This window comes from Brienomyrus brachyistius, unplaced genomic scaffold, assembly GCF_023856365.1.
Source record: "Brienomyrus brachyistius isolate T26 unplaced genomic scaffold, BBRACH_0.4 scaffold35, whole genome shotgun sequence".
In the NCBI taxonomy this organism is placed as follows: domain Eukaryota; kingdom Metazoa; phylum Chordata; class Actinopteri; order Osteoglossiformes; family Mormyridae; genus Brienomyrus; species Brienomyrus brachyistius.
Window position 1 is genome coordinate 3,868,470 of NW_026042310.1, and position 14,855 is coordinate 3,883,324.

Sequence of the window (14,855 nt, forward strand, 5' to 3'; positions counted from 1 at the left end):
TCCAGTGCCCAACTCTTCATTTGACATCCTCACCCTGCATTTTAGCACCCCCTGGTGTCCAGCTAACCAAATCTCACCCTCGAGCACATAAAGTTTTGCTGAAAGTACTGCATGTTCACAATCCAGAGATTACCCACAGTTCTGTAGCTTGTTTCTACTCCAAAAAGTTTGATTGATGAAACAAGAGCTAAAGCCGCGACGTGGGCGGACGTACACAGTGACTCATACAGCCCGTGTGTGCTGGCTCCACTAATTAGGCTAACGATGCCCGGCGTGAATGGGGCCGCCGCTGGGCCTCTTTCAGTCCCTGACCCCCCGTGCCTAATCTGCATGCTCCTCCACACTGATCTCCAAACACAGACGTCGGGGTCAGAGGCTTGCTGTTCCGTGCAGCCTGCCTCTCGCTCTCGCTATACGCTTCTACGTGTTTTGACGTGTTTTCGCACATGTGTCCTGTGCTGTTTCCTGAATGTGACCAGCTAGCTGCACAGAACTGGGGAGTGGATCTCCAGGGCCAACGCTCAGGAATGCAGTTCTGCCACCAGGGGTCACCCTTTATAACCTCCGGCGGGGTCTCGCTGGACCAGACCACGGTGAAGACTGCCGCAGTGACCCCTCTTCCCAGAACACAGCTCACCGTTCCGCTGATTCTTCCTCTCTCTCTCCTTTGACGGTGGTATCTTCACCTGCTTCTGGTCCCATGTCCCCCTGGATGTTCTACCTGCTCATCCTTCTGCTGTCTGTGGCCAGTCTGGTCAAATCGAGACCCCCACCCCTCAACTCAGAGAACGAGGTAGGTTTGTCGGTTCGGGATGCATGGGACATACAGTAGGCATCTGCTTATCATTTTTTTGAATGTTTACATGTTACAAACTTATACCAAATTCATGTATAACGAAAATAAATAAATAAGATAAGGCTGTTCTTATGTTAGTAAAGATCTAAGTTTTACTTTTATGTTGATTCATCTACAGATTGTAGAACCAATTAATTAAACAACTGATTGACATGAACAGTTCATGTGAAATGTATGTATATGACTACGTGAAAATGCATTATAAAATGCTCAATTAGCACAGACAGGTCTTTTTTTCAGAATTATAATGGAGAACAATGGAGTGTCACAAATCACTCATACACATTTTTTATAGCATAGTATTTTTAGACGGTATTGTAAGATACTGTAACCCTTTCATACGATATATAAATGCGTACATTGTGCTCTAAGGACTACCATTCACTATACAATTATAATATGAAATGTTATTTAAAGTGTCACTCGTGGTTCAACGTGCCGTATATTTATCAGCCGTATAATAAATCAGACCATATGAATAGTTTCACATGGGTGTGTCATGGAGAGGGAGCTGGAATGCATGAAAACTATCATATGTGACCCGTCGCCACGAAATGAGTCTGAAGTCGCACTGGTAGAACTGCACCCATAAGACTCATTTCGTGCTGATGGGTCACATATTCCCTTTGGGGAGGATTAAAATATTCCTGGGATATTTTATATCCTCTGCTTCTGCGGTTACGGGTTTATGGTGCTTGTGAAGGCTTTAATGAACCCAGCTTCCATGAGAGAACCTTCCAAGTAGGGTCTGGATCTGATCCGAATGATATAGGGCTCGGTTTCCCAGACACCTCCGCCTTTCTGGGGGGGGCGTGGTCTCCACGGTTCTTTGCCCCTCCTTCTCTGTCCCTCTGAGCCAGCCTCTCCGCGTTTCCCATCTCCTTTGGAGATCGCAGACGGCCTTTTTGGCACAAGAGGTGGCTCCCTTCTCCGGAACCATCTGGATCTATGTGGGGGCAGCGAGGACCTCACGCCTCCCGCGCGGCGGGCCGGCCGAGGGACACACATGGAGCCCGGAATCAAGTCCCGAAACGCCCCACCCAGCCTCCTCCTCGATTTCATGGGTCGCCAGAGGAAGTTTAAAGGCCGTACCCGGAAGAGCGACCAGATGGGGGGGGGTCATGCTGGGGTCTCAATCCAGGCAGGCTGTTGACAGGTGTCTCAGGTAGGTGGGACACACTCTCACACAGTTCACAGTTCTCACACTGCTTACTCTCGAACACCTCACTCTTGCACACTTTTGCACATCCTCAGTCACTCTCAGTCACTCTCAGTCACTCTCACTCACTTTCATTATTTTCTTTACTGTTCTAATTTTAAGTCAGAATTAGCAAAACTCTCACCATTTTTTGCCCTTTAGTCTCGAAACGATTTAAATAATTGGCTGAAGTTGTATCCGCAAAGCCTTTCATCTGTATTTAAACATTTTCATGTTTTTTTCCACATCACAGTTTTTTCTGAACTGCTAAAACGCATTCCTTAATTCTTTTCTCCCTTTTCAAAACACTAAACACAAACCCTAAAACTGTTTTGCAAAATCAAACAGTTGACTCAAAACTGTAGCTTTATTCAAAATCGAGGCACTAGTGTCAGAAAACACCCAAAACCTACAGGGGATGTATAGACACTATTCAGAAACTGTTACACACTACATAAATAAAAGCAAAACAGGATGACAGGAAAATAATCATTATTTAGGATATTTCTGCACTATATGATTTTACATGTTTCGTCACAGCAAAGTCAATCATTCATTCTGCCACAGCGTCATGCTTCAGTGCTGGCTCAGGTCACAACACTGCATCTACATCGCATGTTCTCCTTTGCTAAGCAACATGGGAAGAATCCACCGGCGTGCCAAAACCAGCCTTGGCGAGATTCCCGCTCCAGCATCCTCACATGCTGCATCCATCGCTTGTGTAGGGGCCCCGGCCATGTACCACCCACCGGGATGGTGAGAAAGATTCCTCGGTAGGGTTTAAAAAGGGAGAATATGATGGAAGGCAAACATTCATGAAATGTTGGTTATTTGGAAAGCAATCGCATATTCACGGACCATGGTGAAAACTCACATTATCCCATCCATCCATCCATCCATTTTCCAAACCGCTTATCCTACTTGGTCGTGGGGGGGGGGGGGGGGGGTCTGGAACCTATCCTGGAAGCAATGGGCATGAGACAGGGAACAACCCAGGATGGGGGGCCAGCCCATCGCAGGGCACACTCACACACCATTCACTCACACATGCACTCCTATGGGCAATTTAGCAAGTGCAATTAGCCTCAGCATGTTTTTGGACTGTGGGGGGAAACTGGAGTACCCGGAGGAAACCCCACGCCGACATGGGGAGAACATGCAAACTCCACACACATGTGACCTAGGCAGAGACTCAAACCCAAGTCCCAGAAGTGTGAGCCAATAGTGCTAACCACTGCACCACCATGCCACCCCCCGCATTATCCCAAATGGTATGATAAATGAGATGCTCTACCAGCTCGTGACCTCTCTGTACAAGCATTCCTCACACCATACAGGAATGTTAGGAGAAGTCCAGCTGTAACATAGCTACCAATGACAGAGCATATGGTCACATTCCCACCGCGCTGGCTAGACACTCCTATCACGGCATGTGAACCAGATATGTTGTGACCTTTCTTTCCCTTTTTTTCCCAGAATCCCGCTTCCATCCATGAAAATATACCCATGAGGCCTTACCATTGAGTCAAGTTCAAAAATTCTCTATTCACAGTGAAAAAAGATCACATTCGGTTCTGTAAATGACACCGTGTGAGTTTACTGTAAAAGTTTACTTATTTGCACATATTGATATCGTCGCTCGTTCACTCTTTCAGAGTTTTGCACAGACGGTACCCTATAGGCTATTTTCACCGTTATCCAGTTGCCTTGCCAGACACGGACAGTTCTTGATAGAGTTACACTGTTTATACCTCAAAAATGTATGTTGTCTTTAATAATCCACTGTTGTATTTCACACTGTCGAGTTCCGTTAGTTTGATGGACCATCTCAACTATGCGTCGGCTGTCGTTGTGAGATCATATGGCCGTCTTTCAATTCTACAAACAGACCATCCTCTTAGAAGTATTCCATTTGCATTGTAAATGTTCTGCTGTACAATAGCAGATATCTACGGTCAGGAAATGCTTACATCTGCTTAAATTTGGCTACACATGTTACCCTGGTTCCCTCATAATCATGCCCTGAAACATAATGTGTGAATTTGCTTAGAGTTTTGCTAAACGGGAGATTCAGATTTGCAAATTGCGCCTAACCAGACGAACAGTGTTTTAGGTTTTGCCAACTGTGGGATTAATTTGATGGAGGACTTCTGGTAGTTGACAGTGTAGTTTTTAAAATGGAGTGTTTTAGCAGTTCAGGAAAAACTGTATAAATCCCATGTGCAATGAGGTTATCCCACTCGTATCTATGACTGCCAGCTGAGGACCCCCTGTGTGTTTACGTCATAGGTGATGCTGCCCCTCCTCAGCGTCAGGACCCGCTGATGAGCAGAAGACCCGCTGACCAGCCCATCTCAAAAATGCCTTCTACAGCGCCCCCTAGCTCTCTTCTCGTGTTACAGACACAACCTAGTTGCTCTGTTTGTTATTCATTATTATTAATTAAATTAACGAAGTGTATCGTCATTATGAAATCTCACCTCCCGCCTTCATGGACCTTTCATATTTACGATCTGTAGTCCATCTGACATCCATTAATCTCTTTTTGTGTAAATTTATGGTCTGTGGTTACTGTGTCCCCGATAAACGCCTGTATAGAATCCAGCACTGACACGCGTCCAGTGAGCATTTATCAGAAACTTCCAGTGTGCTTTAACAAAATATTTATGTTTGTATATTGACCCTAATGTGACATAAATCAGTTTAAATCGCATTCAACTGAATATCACTGAGCATCAGTTACCGTCTAACTATCAGATTTGAGGGTTATAAATTTCCAGAATCCTAGGCTCATATACTGAAGATGTCATTGTTTTGTAAAAAACACAAACTACAGATATTACTCCTGCATTTCAAAACTAATGCAATGGAACAATGTAAACAATGTAATTACGACTTCGCTGCTTCACTCTAATAACTTCCAAATAACCGCATTATCCAGTTGGTTAACCGTTTTAAATATTTAAAAAAACATCTAAATCATATCTTTTGTTTACCACACTACTCTGATCTTGGTTGTGATATTGTATTTTGTTATTTTCTAAGTCATCAAACTAGGGTTTAGCTTCATAGATATTATAATTTACCAGACGCGTTTATCTAAAACAACGTAGAATTGAGAGATCACGGTTATGGGCGTTGCTCAAGGTCCAAATAGTGAAAGCATTACGCGGAGCCAGGGAACAACCCACCAAAACCCAACGACTCTGGTGGGACTCGAACCCACAACCTTTGAATGACCTCACCCAGTCAAAGTCTAGAAGTCCAACGCGCTATCCATTGCGCCACAGAGCCTACACACACACACACACATCTCAGTGTTGGTATTCATGCCACCCGCGCAGCCCAATCGTCACCTTCAGTACATGGCGGGTGTCAGTTTACACCAAGCCGCTGTCACCATGGCGGGGGGCGGTGCTTTTGGCGTTAATGCCATGTGGGTTCAGTTTTTCTTTGTGTAGAACATGGCTGGTTAATTACAGCTGCGTTGCCTGAACTGCGGGATATGGTCTATTTCTCTGAAAGCCGCACTTCGTCGCATTCAAGCATTATGCATACGGTATAATATGTCACATTTAAATCATCCTGTACAGACACCGCCGTGTCCCGTAAGGAGTCCTCCCCCGGTTAAAGACGCTCGTGAAAATAAGACCCATGACCAAGAGCGTTCCTTTATAGACACTGACAAACTCTAAGACACCAGTGAAAAGACCCTAATAAAACCCATAATAAAAAAGACGTCCATATACAGACACTGCCAGCTTTTAATACCCTGATTCGGCACGGGATCCCTCCCCCGGGTAAAGAGACTAAAGTAAATAAGACTCCTGACAAAGGACGTCCCTCTACATCCGGGGAGTTGCGGAGCCGCGGCTGCAGCAAAGCGGCGGGAGCTGCTAGCTGATGAAAATAAATTCATATAAAAAATATAAAGAGCAAAAGCCGGACTGATAACCGGACGGGTTTGTGCAGGTAAACCGTCTATCCGGCTTCCCTTTCGGGCCCCAAACGCTCTTCAGAGCTGCAGTACGGACATACGGGCGAGCAGGCCGCAGCCGCCGGCACTTGCCCACAGAGGCAGCCGCCATGTGCAGCTCCAGTGTCGCTGGCCGTGAGGATTGGGCTCCGCCGGGCACCATGTGCGGATCGGGATGCATCGCCCGGTTTATCTGGCTCCCATTAATGCACGTTTCTGAAAAAAAGAATGTATATGTATATTCGTAACTTTAAATTACGGTAACTATGCCCGGTCTCTTCTGATGGTAAATTAATAAAACCGGATCCCATTTACAAATGTGTCGTTGTACCGATACTTTTATTCAGAATGAACGGTTAAGGGCTTGGACCAAGTTCTGGTCCGCAGGAAAGACCGGAATAACGAGTTAACCAGGCTTTAGAGGGTTTTGTAGAGGAAACAGGCTGCTGCTTCCTCTGTGCCTCCGTTGTTCGCAGGATAAGTGATGGGAGACAGTGACGATGAGTATGACCGGCGAAGGAGAGACAAGTTCCGCCGGGAGAGGAGCGATTATGACCGATCACGAGAGAGGGAGGACCGGCGCAGGGACGAGTGGAGCGACAGGTAAGAGAGAGTGAATAAGAGGAGGGCGGAACAGGTGAGACATGCTGTGCTTTTTGTTTTATGAGGTGTTGAGAGAGTTTGAGGGGTACAGGAGGTGGGGGAGCAGATGGGGATCGGCATGATACTGAGAGCAGGAATCGGGTTTTAAGGAGCTGTTCTGTGTTTCCGGGTGCTGGCGGCCCTCTGCCAGGGAGTGGGACCGGGGACGGGAACGGCGTAGCCGGGCGGAGTACCGGGACTATGAGCGGGGGCGCCGGGAGCGCTTCTCGCCGCCCCGGCACGACATGAGCCCGCAGCAGAAGCGCATGCGCAGGGACTGGTGAGTAACGCCCCCACATTTCCACACCCTCTCCCTGCTCGTTACCCAGTAATGTTGAGCCCTGCTCCTTATCGCCCCCTGCAGGGACGACCATGGTGGCGACCCCTACCACGGCGGCTACGACCTGCCGTATGGAGGCGGCAGTGGGGGGCCCAGCTATGCTCCCCCGCAGCCCTGGGGCCCCCCTGACATGCACATGATGCAACAGCACCATGGGATCCCCATCCAGGCTCGGTGAGCGGGGGGGGGGGGGCAGTTGTTGCCATACAGACACGGTTGACTTTATTCAAACAGTCAGAGTGGTCTTCATCACCGAGCGGACTGATAACTTGAGTTTTTGCTTAGATGTTTGAGTATCACCCCCCCCCCCCATACAATCTTGTCAGGCTGGGGAACATCCATGATGTGGAGCTGGCCCCTCCCCCACCAGTGATGAAGAGCTTCAAGGAGTTCCTGCTGTCCCTGGACGACTCGGTGGACGAGACAGAGGCCGTCAAGCGATACAACGAGTACAAGATGGACTTCAGGCGGCAGCAGATGCAGGATTTCTTCTTGGCCCACAAAGACGAGGAGTGGTACGGTCCAGCGGGTCGGTCCAAGCTGTGCATGGTGGGGTGGACTGTACCATCAGGGTCGTGGGGGGTTGCGTGCAGAGTAAGATGGTGTCACTGAGATGGCTGAGTTGTCAGAGATGTTTCTGCTTGTAGTGTGATGTTTGCGGATGTGATGTTTTAGGGAAAAGGCTGGCCACTTCAGCCTATTAAAATTGAATTAAGGAGACAGTTCCGTGGCCTCATGCATTTGACTGAACCTCAAAGTTGGGGTAAAGAGTAAATGACTGGGATGTACTAGTCGTGTGGGAGATGACAAGCCTGGGAAGCGCTCAGCTTTGATGGAGCGCGAATGATCTTCCTGCTGTTTGGGTCTAATGTTGCGAAGGTAAAAAGATACGTTGTGAATCCTACTTACCTGGGGCCAGTTTCACAAAGCAGGATTTGTTGCTTAGCTGGACAACTTGTTGGATTTAAGGTAGTCTGAGGTAGACGCACTTTATCTTTGTACACTTACATTTAGCCCTGACTTCCTTAAATCCAACAAGTTATCTGACTAAGCAAGAAATCCCGCTTTGTGAAACAGGCCCCTGCCCTAAGTGGTTAGTAAAGTTCTTATGAGTGCTTTAAGGTGGCTGCTCGCATGCTGCAGCCACGTTCATCCTGTGTCGGGATGGGAGCTGCCTATAGGGGGCGCTCTTAGTTTAGGGTCTGCAGGCACGTTTTAGGATCTCCTGGGACCTGTTGCTTCCTGAAGTAGCCTTGAAGGTCCTGGGCTGGCGATCTCCATAAAAGGTCTTGATGTTTTTCTGCGGAACACAGAGGACCGGACTTATTAGGTTGGCAGGCTGTGTTCGTGATGAGCGTGTGTGTGTGTGTGTGTGTGTGTGTGTGTGTGTGTGTGTGTGTGTGTGTGTGTGCGTGCGGCAGACCTGCTCTCTGTTCTCACCCATTCACTGTCCGTGTTATTTCTCATGCGCTGTTCCCCACAGGTCACCCGGATCAGTCTGCTTTATTTGCCTTTTTGTTTTTATAAGTTTTTTTTTTTTGACAATTAACAGAGCGGTCGCTCCCTCTATTCCTCCCCTCCTCCTCTACAAGGTATGGGAAGATCGTGGACCCACACAAGGACGACCATCGCAGGAGTCTGTTAGACAGTCAGGGTCCGCACTGCGCACAATGCAGTGACTTTAGACACACAGTACAGGGCTCCTAGGCAGACAGGCTCAGTGGCGCCCCCCCAGTGGTGCGTGCGGGGCATCCAAACAGACAAACAGCTGCCTTAGTCTGCTGCTTTTTTTTCCCTCCCTTTTCTTTTACAAACAAAAACATTTTTTTTTTTTTTTTTTTTTTTGGACCGAGTCAAATGCAAAAGCAAAACGTCCCTAAAACCATTTTATGAGCAGAAACAATCAGGTCTGCAGTGGAGTGACCTTTTGTGCCAGAAGAGACCCTCTGAGTATATTTGTGTTGTTAATCATTGGATAAAAGGTAAATTTAGTCCACTACACAGACCCGTACGTGTGTTATAGTTTTGTTAATACATCTATGAACTGTGTTGCAGTTGGTTTCTGTGAAGTTACTGCTGCCTCCGCAGCTGGTGAGTGATTCAGTGCTAATTAGCGTGTTAATGGTGAAGGTTGTGTTGCAGGTTCTGCGCCTGCATTTTGCAGCATGAGAGGCAGAGCTCCCTCCCTGCCGGAGGGCTGGCCATGTGCAGCGCCGCTGTCAATGTGCTTGTACAGTCCTGAGGCCGCACTCTTCATGGGGCATCCCACTGGGTGGGGGGTTGGTAGCAGGGTGCCTGTTCCTGGAGGATGAAGTGTGGCGGGATGCCAGCAGACAGTCGTCTAAATTCCCTTTTCTGCCAGCGCATGGTTAAAAGCGTGGTTGTATTTCAACAATATGCAGTAGGGAAACAGGGCTTTAAGCGGCGACAGTGTGGTTTGGGAAGCAGCGTCGCTCTCCAGGTGGGACGTTCAAGACTGTACAAGCAGATTAATGCTAGGCGGGGGGGGGGGTGTAAATGAATCCATTAATAAAGAATCTCAGCTAGCGAGCACCAGCACGCGGCCGACGGCTCAGCCTTAATTAGCGACCGTGTCTGAGTGCTGCCCATTTGGGGTCTCGTCCTACTCTTCTAACTTAACGGAGGGTTGTGTGTTTGAGACCTGGACTCCCAGTTGCCTCGTGAAGTTGCCCTGACTGCCTCTTCTTTCACCGCCTCCTTGCCACTCCACCTCCCCCCTCTCCCTCCCCCTTCACTTCTCTGGGGTCCTGCCATCTGGGTGTCCATACAGGTTCCGCTCCAAGTACCACCCGGATGAGGCAGGCCGGCGCAAAGCGGACGCCCACAGCGCCCTGCAGAATCGCCTGAGCGTCTTCATGTACCTGCTGGAGGGAGGCTGGTTCGACAATGTCTCCCTGGACATCGAGCGCGCCCCCGCCATCATCAAGATCCTGGACGCTGGTGAGGGAAGCCGCTCCATGACCACATGGCACCAGTTGCATTTTTAGAAAAATGGTAAAAGTGGGCAACTTTTTACAATGGGTCCTGTGCTCGCTTAAGAACTTGGTTAAGGACATGAACTTGAAGGATGCTAGTTGCAACGCCAACTGACCTTTGGGGTTGTTAACTAACCCTAATGAAATATATTTGAAAGTTTTTGAAAAAAAAATAACTTTGTTTAGGAAAGTCATAGGCCTACTGGGGATGGACATGCATCTCCCTCCTCTTCCTCAGCGGTGATAAAAATGGAGGGAGGCAGTGACAACGACCTGCGCATCCTGGAGCAGCCCACAGAGGAGGAAGAGGAGCGGGAGAGGGCGGCTGCGGGCGGCCCAGGGGCGGAGCCTCCGAAGAGGGAGGAGCCCAAGGCGGGGAATGCGGACCGCAAGCTGGCCGCGGACAAGGAGGACAAGGAGGACAAGGAGAAGGTTGGAGTGGCCCTGGAGGATGGAGGCGGATTCACTGCAGTGCCATTAGAGGAACGGCACTAGATGGACGCCTCTATCCGATTAACAAAACGGGGATCTGTGCTTCTCTCTCAGGGCGGGGCAGGAGGCACTGATGAGAAGCAGAAAGGCGGGGGCGGAACCGGAGGGGGCGTGGCTGAGGAGGACAAGGTAGACGCAGCTCCAGAGAGAGAGGAGCCTTCGGAACCTAAGAAGGTGAGCGGTTCTGCAGACCGTACTGGTGTGAGGCCTCTTCAGGCTGCTGGCTTGGTTATTGGTCAGTGTGGTCATCTGGTCATGCCACACCCCCCCCCCCCCCCAGCTGAGTAAGAAGAGGAAGAGGAAGCGCAGCGGCGACAGCGAGGATGAAGCCAGCGCCTCGGACAGCGAGTCGGACTCGGACTCGGACTCCATCTCCCGTTCCTCCGAGAAACCGGCCGAGCGGGAGGAAGGTGAGGACAAAGAGGAAGAGGAGGATGAGGAGGAGGAGGAAGGCGAAGGTGAGGATGGATTGGGGGGGGGGGTCATAGGTCACGTGTCACGCATTCGTAAGATCTGTCTCCACCTGAACATGGGCATGTCTCCGCAGCGAGTGCAAAGGAGCACAAGGAGCAGCAGCTGAAGGAGAAAGAGCGGGTGGAGAAGGCGGCCAAGGAGGAGGCGCAGGTGCGGCCGCGGCCGCTGCACAAGACCTGCTCGCTCTTCATGAGGAGCATCGCGCCAAGCATCTCCAAGGCAGAAATTGTCGCGGTGAGAGTCAGGGCTCCTTACAGAGGGGGAAGGGTTAATGTGGGGGGGGGGGGGGGTTGCTTACACTGACGGTGCCCGTCTCACTGAAACCCGCAGCTCTGCCGGCGGTACCCAGGATTCATGCGGGTGGCATTATCGGAGCCCCAGCCAGAGCGCAGGTCAGTCTCCACGGCAACACTCTTGATGCGTGTTCGCCACTCTCAGGATGCTTGCCGTTTTACCGAACGTGGTGAAGTCTGGGGAGGGGGGAACAACGTGAGGGTCTCACTCTCGTCCGCGTCTGCCAGGTTCTTCCGTCGCTGCTGGGTGACATTTGACCGCAGCGTGAACATCAAGGAAATCTGCTGGAACCTGCAGAACATCCGTGTGAGTGTCTCCTAAAAACGAGTCGCCTGCGGTCAGCGACGTAGCTGCTCTGCAGTGACAGCATGGCTCGCTTGTGACCTCTGCTGACCGGTGAGGGCTTTGCTCAGCGTTCCGCCGGTCGGCGGCCCCGCATTTACCCCAAGCCGCCTTTCCACCACAGTTGCGGGACTGTGAGCTGGCTCCGGGGGTCAACCGCGATCTGGCACGTAGGGTCCGCAACATCAATGGCATCACCCAGCACCGGCAGGTTCTCCGTAACGACATCAAGCTGTCGGCCAGACTGATCCACACGCTGGATGACAGGGAGAGGCTGTGGGGGCCCAGGCAGAGGGCCGATGCACAGGGCCTGGAGGTACGCTGCTGCTGTGACCCAGGCTCCCCAGTAGGTGGCAGCAGTGAGCAAACGCTGCCTTTTGTATGAAACACCCCTGAGGTCATGGGGGGGGGCCACCCCACCGCCTCTCCTGTCACATTGTTTGCTCCACCCCCAGCTCCCGGCCCAGAACCCCATCCTGAAGAACATCACAGACTATCTGATCGAGGAGGTGAGCGCGGAGGAGGAGGAACTGCTGGGGGGCACTGGGGGAGGCGAACCCGAGGAGGGCAGCAAGGAGGGACACCCGGCGGAGATCACCGTGGAGCGGGACGAAAAACTGGTGAAGGTGTGTGGGTGCATAGGCTCCGCCCACAGTGTGTCGGATTACAGCACATTTGCAGCCACCAGTTGGCCTGACCCCCCCGGGATTTTGGGTTGCCCCCCTCCCGTGCCAGGTGCTGGACCGCTTACTGCTGTACCTACGCATCGTCCACTCCATCGACTACTACAATTCCTGCGAGTACCCCAACGAGGACGAAATGCCCAACCGTTGCGGCATCGTGCATGTGCGGGGCCCCATCCCGCCCAATCGCATTACCCACGGAGAAGGTAGCCCCTCCCCCCTTTGAGCCCAGGCCTAGTTCCATGTTTGTGTGCTATTTCCCTGCATGGTCTTACTGTTGGGAGGTTTCTTTGACTCGTTGAATTTGTACATAACTTGTCTGTTACTGTTATTTTGGTGTCTTCAGTCCTGAGAAATAATTCGCATTTTCCATCATATTAGTGGAATTATGTGGATCTGGTTGTGCACTTTTGAGCTTGGCATGGTATGTATATCTTGAAGCCCAGGTGATGGACGGTTGTTCTGGCCTGGGTGTGTCTTTGCTTGCACATGAGGGTCATATGACTACTTTGGCCCAATGAAGACACCCCCGTCTTTTCACCGCATGGTATCATCCACTCTCGGCCCTGTCCTATTCTTCATCTTGCCGGTGACCTGACTCTGCTTTCCCGGGGGTTGCTCAGCTCTCCTGTCTTCCGCCCTCAGTGGCCGAGTGGCAGAAGACCTTCGAAGAGAAGCTCACGCCCCTGTTCAGCGTGAGGGAGACGCTATCGGAGGAGGAGGCCGCGAAGATGGGCCGCAAAGACCCCGAACAGGAGGTGGAGAAGTTTGTGTCGGCTAACACCCAGGAGCTGGGCAAGGACAAGTGGCTATGTCCGCTCAGTGGGAAGAAGTTCAAGGTAGGTGGGGCCCAGCGCGGGGTCATCCTCCGTGGCTTTCCAGTGTTCAGATGCTGGTAGGATATCATGTGATTGAGTGGAGGAGAGATCCATTTGTACGTGAGATGTGTCTGTCGTCTGAGGAGCGGTGTGAGGATGTATCTAAGCCTCTTCATGGATCAGTTTGTGGGGCCCCAGATTCCTTCAGGGGTTCCTCTCTTCTGAACGCAGCAGTAGATTTGAACAGAGAGCCCTCTGTGGCATGTTTTAATCTGCTGTTCACCGCGTCTCAACCCAGGGCCCAGAGTTCGTCCGCAAACACATCTTGAACAAGCATGGCGACAAGATCGAGGAGGTCAAGAAGGAAGTCGTCTTCTTCAACAACTTCCTCATGGACGCCAAGAGGCCCTCCCTCCCAGAAATGAAACCCACTCCTCCCCCCGGCCCGGGGCAAGGTGAGAGAGTCCTTGTTGTCATCCTCCACCCTCAGTTACTGTAGAAGCAAAGCTTGGAGAAAAACTTGGTTGAATTGGGCTTGGATTGGGTCGAACTCGCCCTTATGTAACACATGGGGGCAGTGTTGTCCAAATCAGGATGCTCCAGTTATGCTTAAGCCATAGTCTCTGGTTCCTCTGTACAGTTCAGAGCACTTCCTGGTCCTGTAGTGCGGCACTTCCTGGTCCTGTAGTGCGGCACTTCCTGGTCCTGTAGTGCGGCACTTCCTGGTCCTGTAGTGCGGCACTTCCTGGTCCTGTAGTGCGGCACTTCCTGGTCCTGTAGTGCGGCACTTCCTGGTCCTGTAGCGGGCTTCGCTCCCTTTATCAGTAGTGTTGTTCCTTGCATTCAGACGGTCACGTCCCCCCCCCCATCCCCCTCTCTGCAGGAGTGCTCTCCCCTGGGCTACCATTCCCTCCACAAGCACCTCAGGGTCTCATTGGCTTTGGTCAGCCACGCCCCCCAGTCCTGGGTTACGGAGGTGAGGCTGTCTATCTGCGTTTTGATTGTCTCCATCTTTCATGATGCTGCATGCTGATATTTTATTACCGCCCCCCCCCCCCCACAAACTTTACCAGGTGGCCCTCCTTACCCACCCAACCAGTATGGAGGGGGCCGGGGTAACTATGACAACTTCCGCGGGCAGGGAGGCTACCCTGGGAAGCCTCGTAACCGGTAAGACTGTTAAACTTCGTGCTTCAGCGCCCTCTAGTGGGCTATCTGAGGAAAACGTGCAGACTGTCTGCTTGTGGTTCCTTTGAGGGAATTATCTCCCATTCTCACTATCGCGCCCTATCTTCCAGAATGATCCGAGGAGATCCGCGCAACATCATTGAATACCGCGACCTGGATGCTCCTGAGGACGTCGACTTCTTTTAGAAACCATCGTTTTATTGTTTTATTTTAATATGTTTTTCTATTTCTTTCTGCACGTGGCAGTGACCGTCTTGATAAACGAATGTTGGAGACGTTAATTCAGCGTTATGTGTGACCTTGACAGAATGCACATTGTATTGGTGATCAGGCTTGTGCTGTATGTCCCCCCCCTCCCCTTTACTACCACAATAAAATATTGTCCCTCACAATGTATGTCTGAGTCCCTTAATCATCGGATGTGATTTCGTTTGAACATCTAGTGCCACATTACAGGTCCGCGTTGAGTTTGAAGAACGTGTCCGGGAAGCTGATTACTGTATCGAACTATTATTAAAAATTGCTCTGGTAGAAAAACTTGAAGATGACAGTTTTC

General features: G+C 50.8%; 1 protein-coding gene, 1 long non-coding RNA gene and 1 other non-coding gene across 5 annotated transcripts; 2 read left to right on the top strand and 1 right to left on the bottom strand.

Moving 5' to 3' along the window:
- The first annotated feature begins 2,675 nt into the window (after positions 1-2,675).
- Positions 2,676-4,658, top strand: LOC125721741 (uncharacterized). The gene is made up of 2 exons (XR_007385957.1): positions 2,676-2,810; positions 4,344-4,658. It is a non-coding gene; the product is annotated as an uncharacterized LOC125721741 (long non-coding RNA).
- Positions 4,659-5,255: 597 nt separating this feature from the next.
- On the bottom strand, positions 5,256-5,348 carry trnar-ucu (transfer RNA arginine (anticodon UCU)). Its single transcript has 2 exons — positions 5,312-5,348; positions 5,256-5,291 (listed from the first exon to the last, which is right to left on the bottom strand). It is a non-coding gene; the product is annotated as a tRNA-Arg (tRNA).
- Positions 5,349-5,871: 523 nt separating this feature from the next.
- On the top strand, positions 5,872-14,691 carry LOC125721746 (serrate RNA effector molecule homolog). 3 transcript variants are annotated; one of them, XM_048997781.1, is made up of 20 exons: positions 5,872-6,026; positions 6,507-6,633; positions 6,824-6,952; positions 7,037-7,186; positions 7,339-7,527; positions 9,804-9,973; positions 10,247-10,446; positions 10,555-10,674; positions 10,781-10,958; positions 11,048-11,208; positions 11,305-11,366; positions 11,496-11,574; positions 11,735-11,926; positions 12,066-12,236; positions 12,346-12,499; positions 12,939-13,132; positions 13,410-13,566; positions 13,995-14,087; positions 14,185-14,281; positions 14,410-14,691. In XM_048997781.1, exons 2-20 carry the CDS (start codon positions 6,515-6,517, stop codon positions 14,483-14,485), a joined length of 2,691 nt encoding a protein of 896 aa, XP_048853738.1. In that variant the 5' UTR covers positions 5,872-6,026; positions 6,507-6,514; the 3' UTR covers positions 14,486-14,691. The 3 variants fall into 3 exon arrangements, with proteins under 3 accessions (XP_048853738.1, XP_048853736.1, XP_048853737.1); XM_048997779.1 differs by having other exon boundaries at positions 5,873-6,026; positions 6,507-6,632; positions 6,808-6,952; XM_048997780.1 differs by having other exon boundaries at positions 5,873-6,026; positions 6,507-6,632; positions 6,808-6,952; positions 10,247-10,440.
- The last annotated feature ends 164 nt before the right edge of the window (positions 14,692-14,855 follow it).

Bases quoted from the DNA above. Each gene is read 5' to 3' on its own strand.
- LOC125721746 (XM_048997779.1), top strand. From the start codon at position 6,515: ATGGGAGACAGTGACGATGAGTATGACCGGCGAAGGAGAGACAAGTTC. The intron at 7,187-7,338 runs GTGAGCGGGGGG...CAATCTTGTCAG, and splicing joins GGGATCCCCATCCAGGCTCG to GCTGGGGAACATCCATGATG. The intron at 7,528-9,803 runs GTACGGTCCAGC...GTGTCCATACAG, and splicing joins GCCCACAAAGACGAGGAGTG to GTTCCGCTCCAAGTACCACC.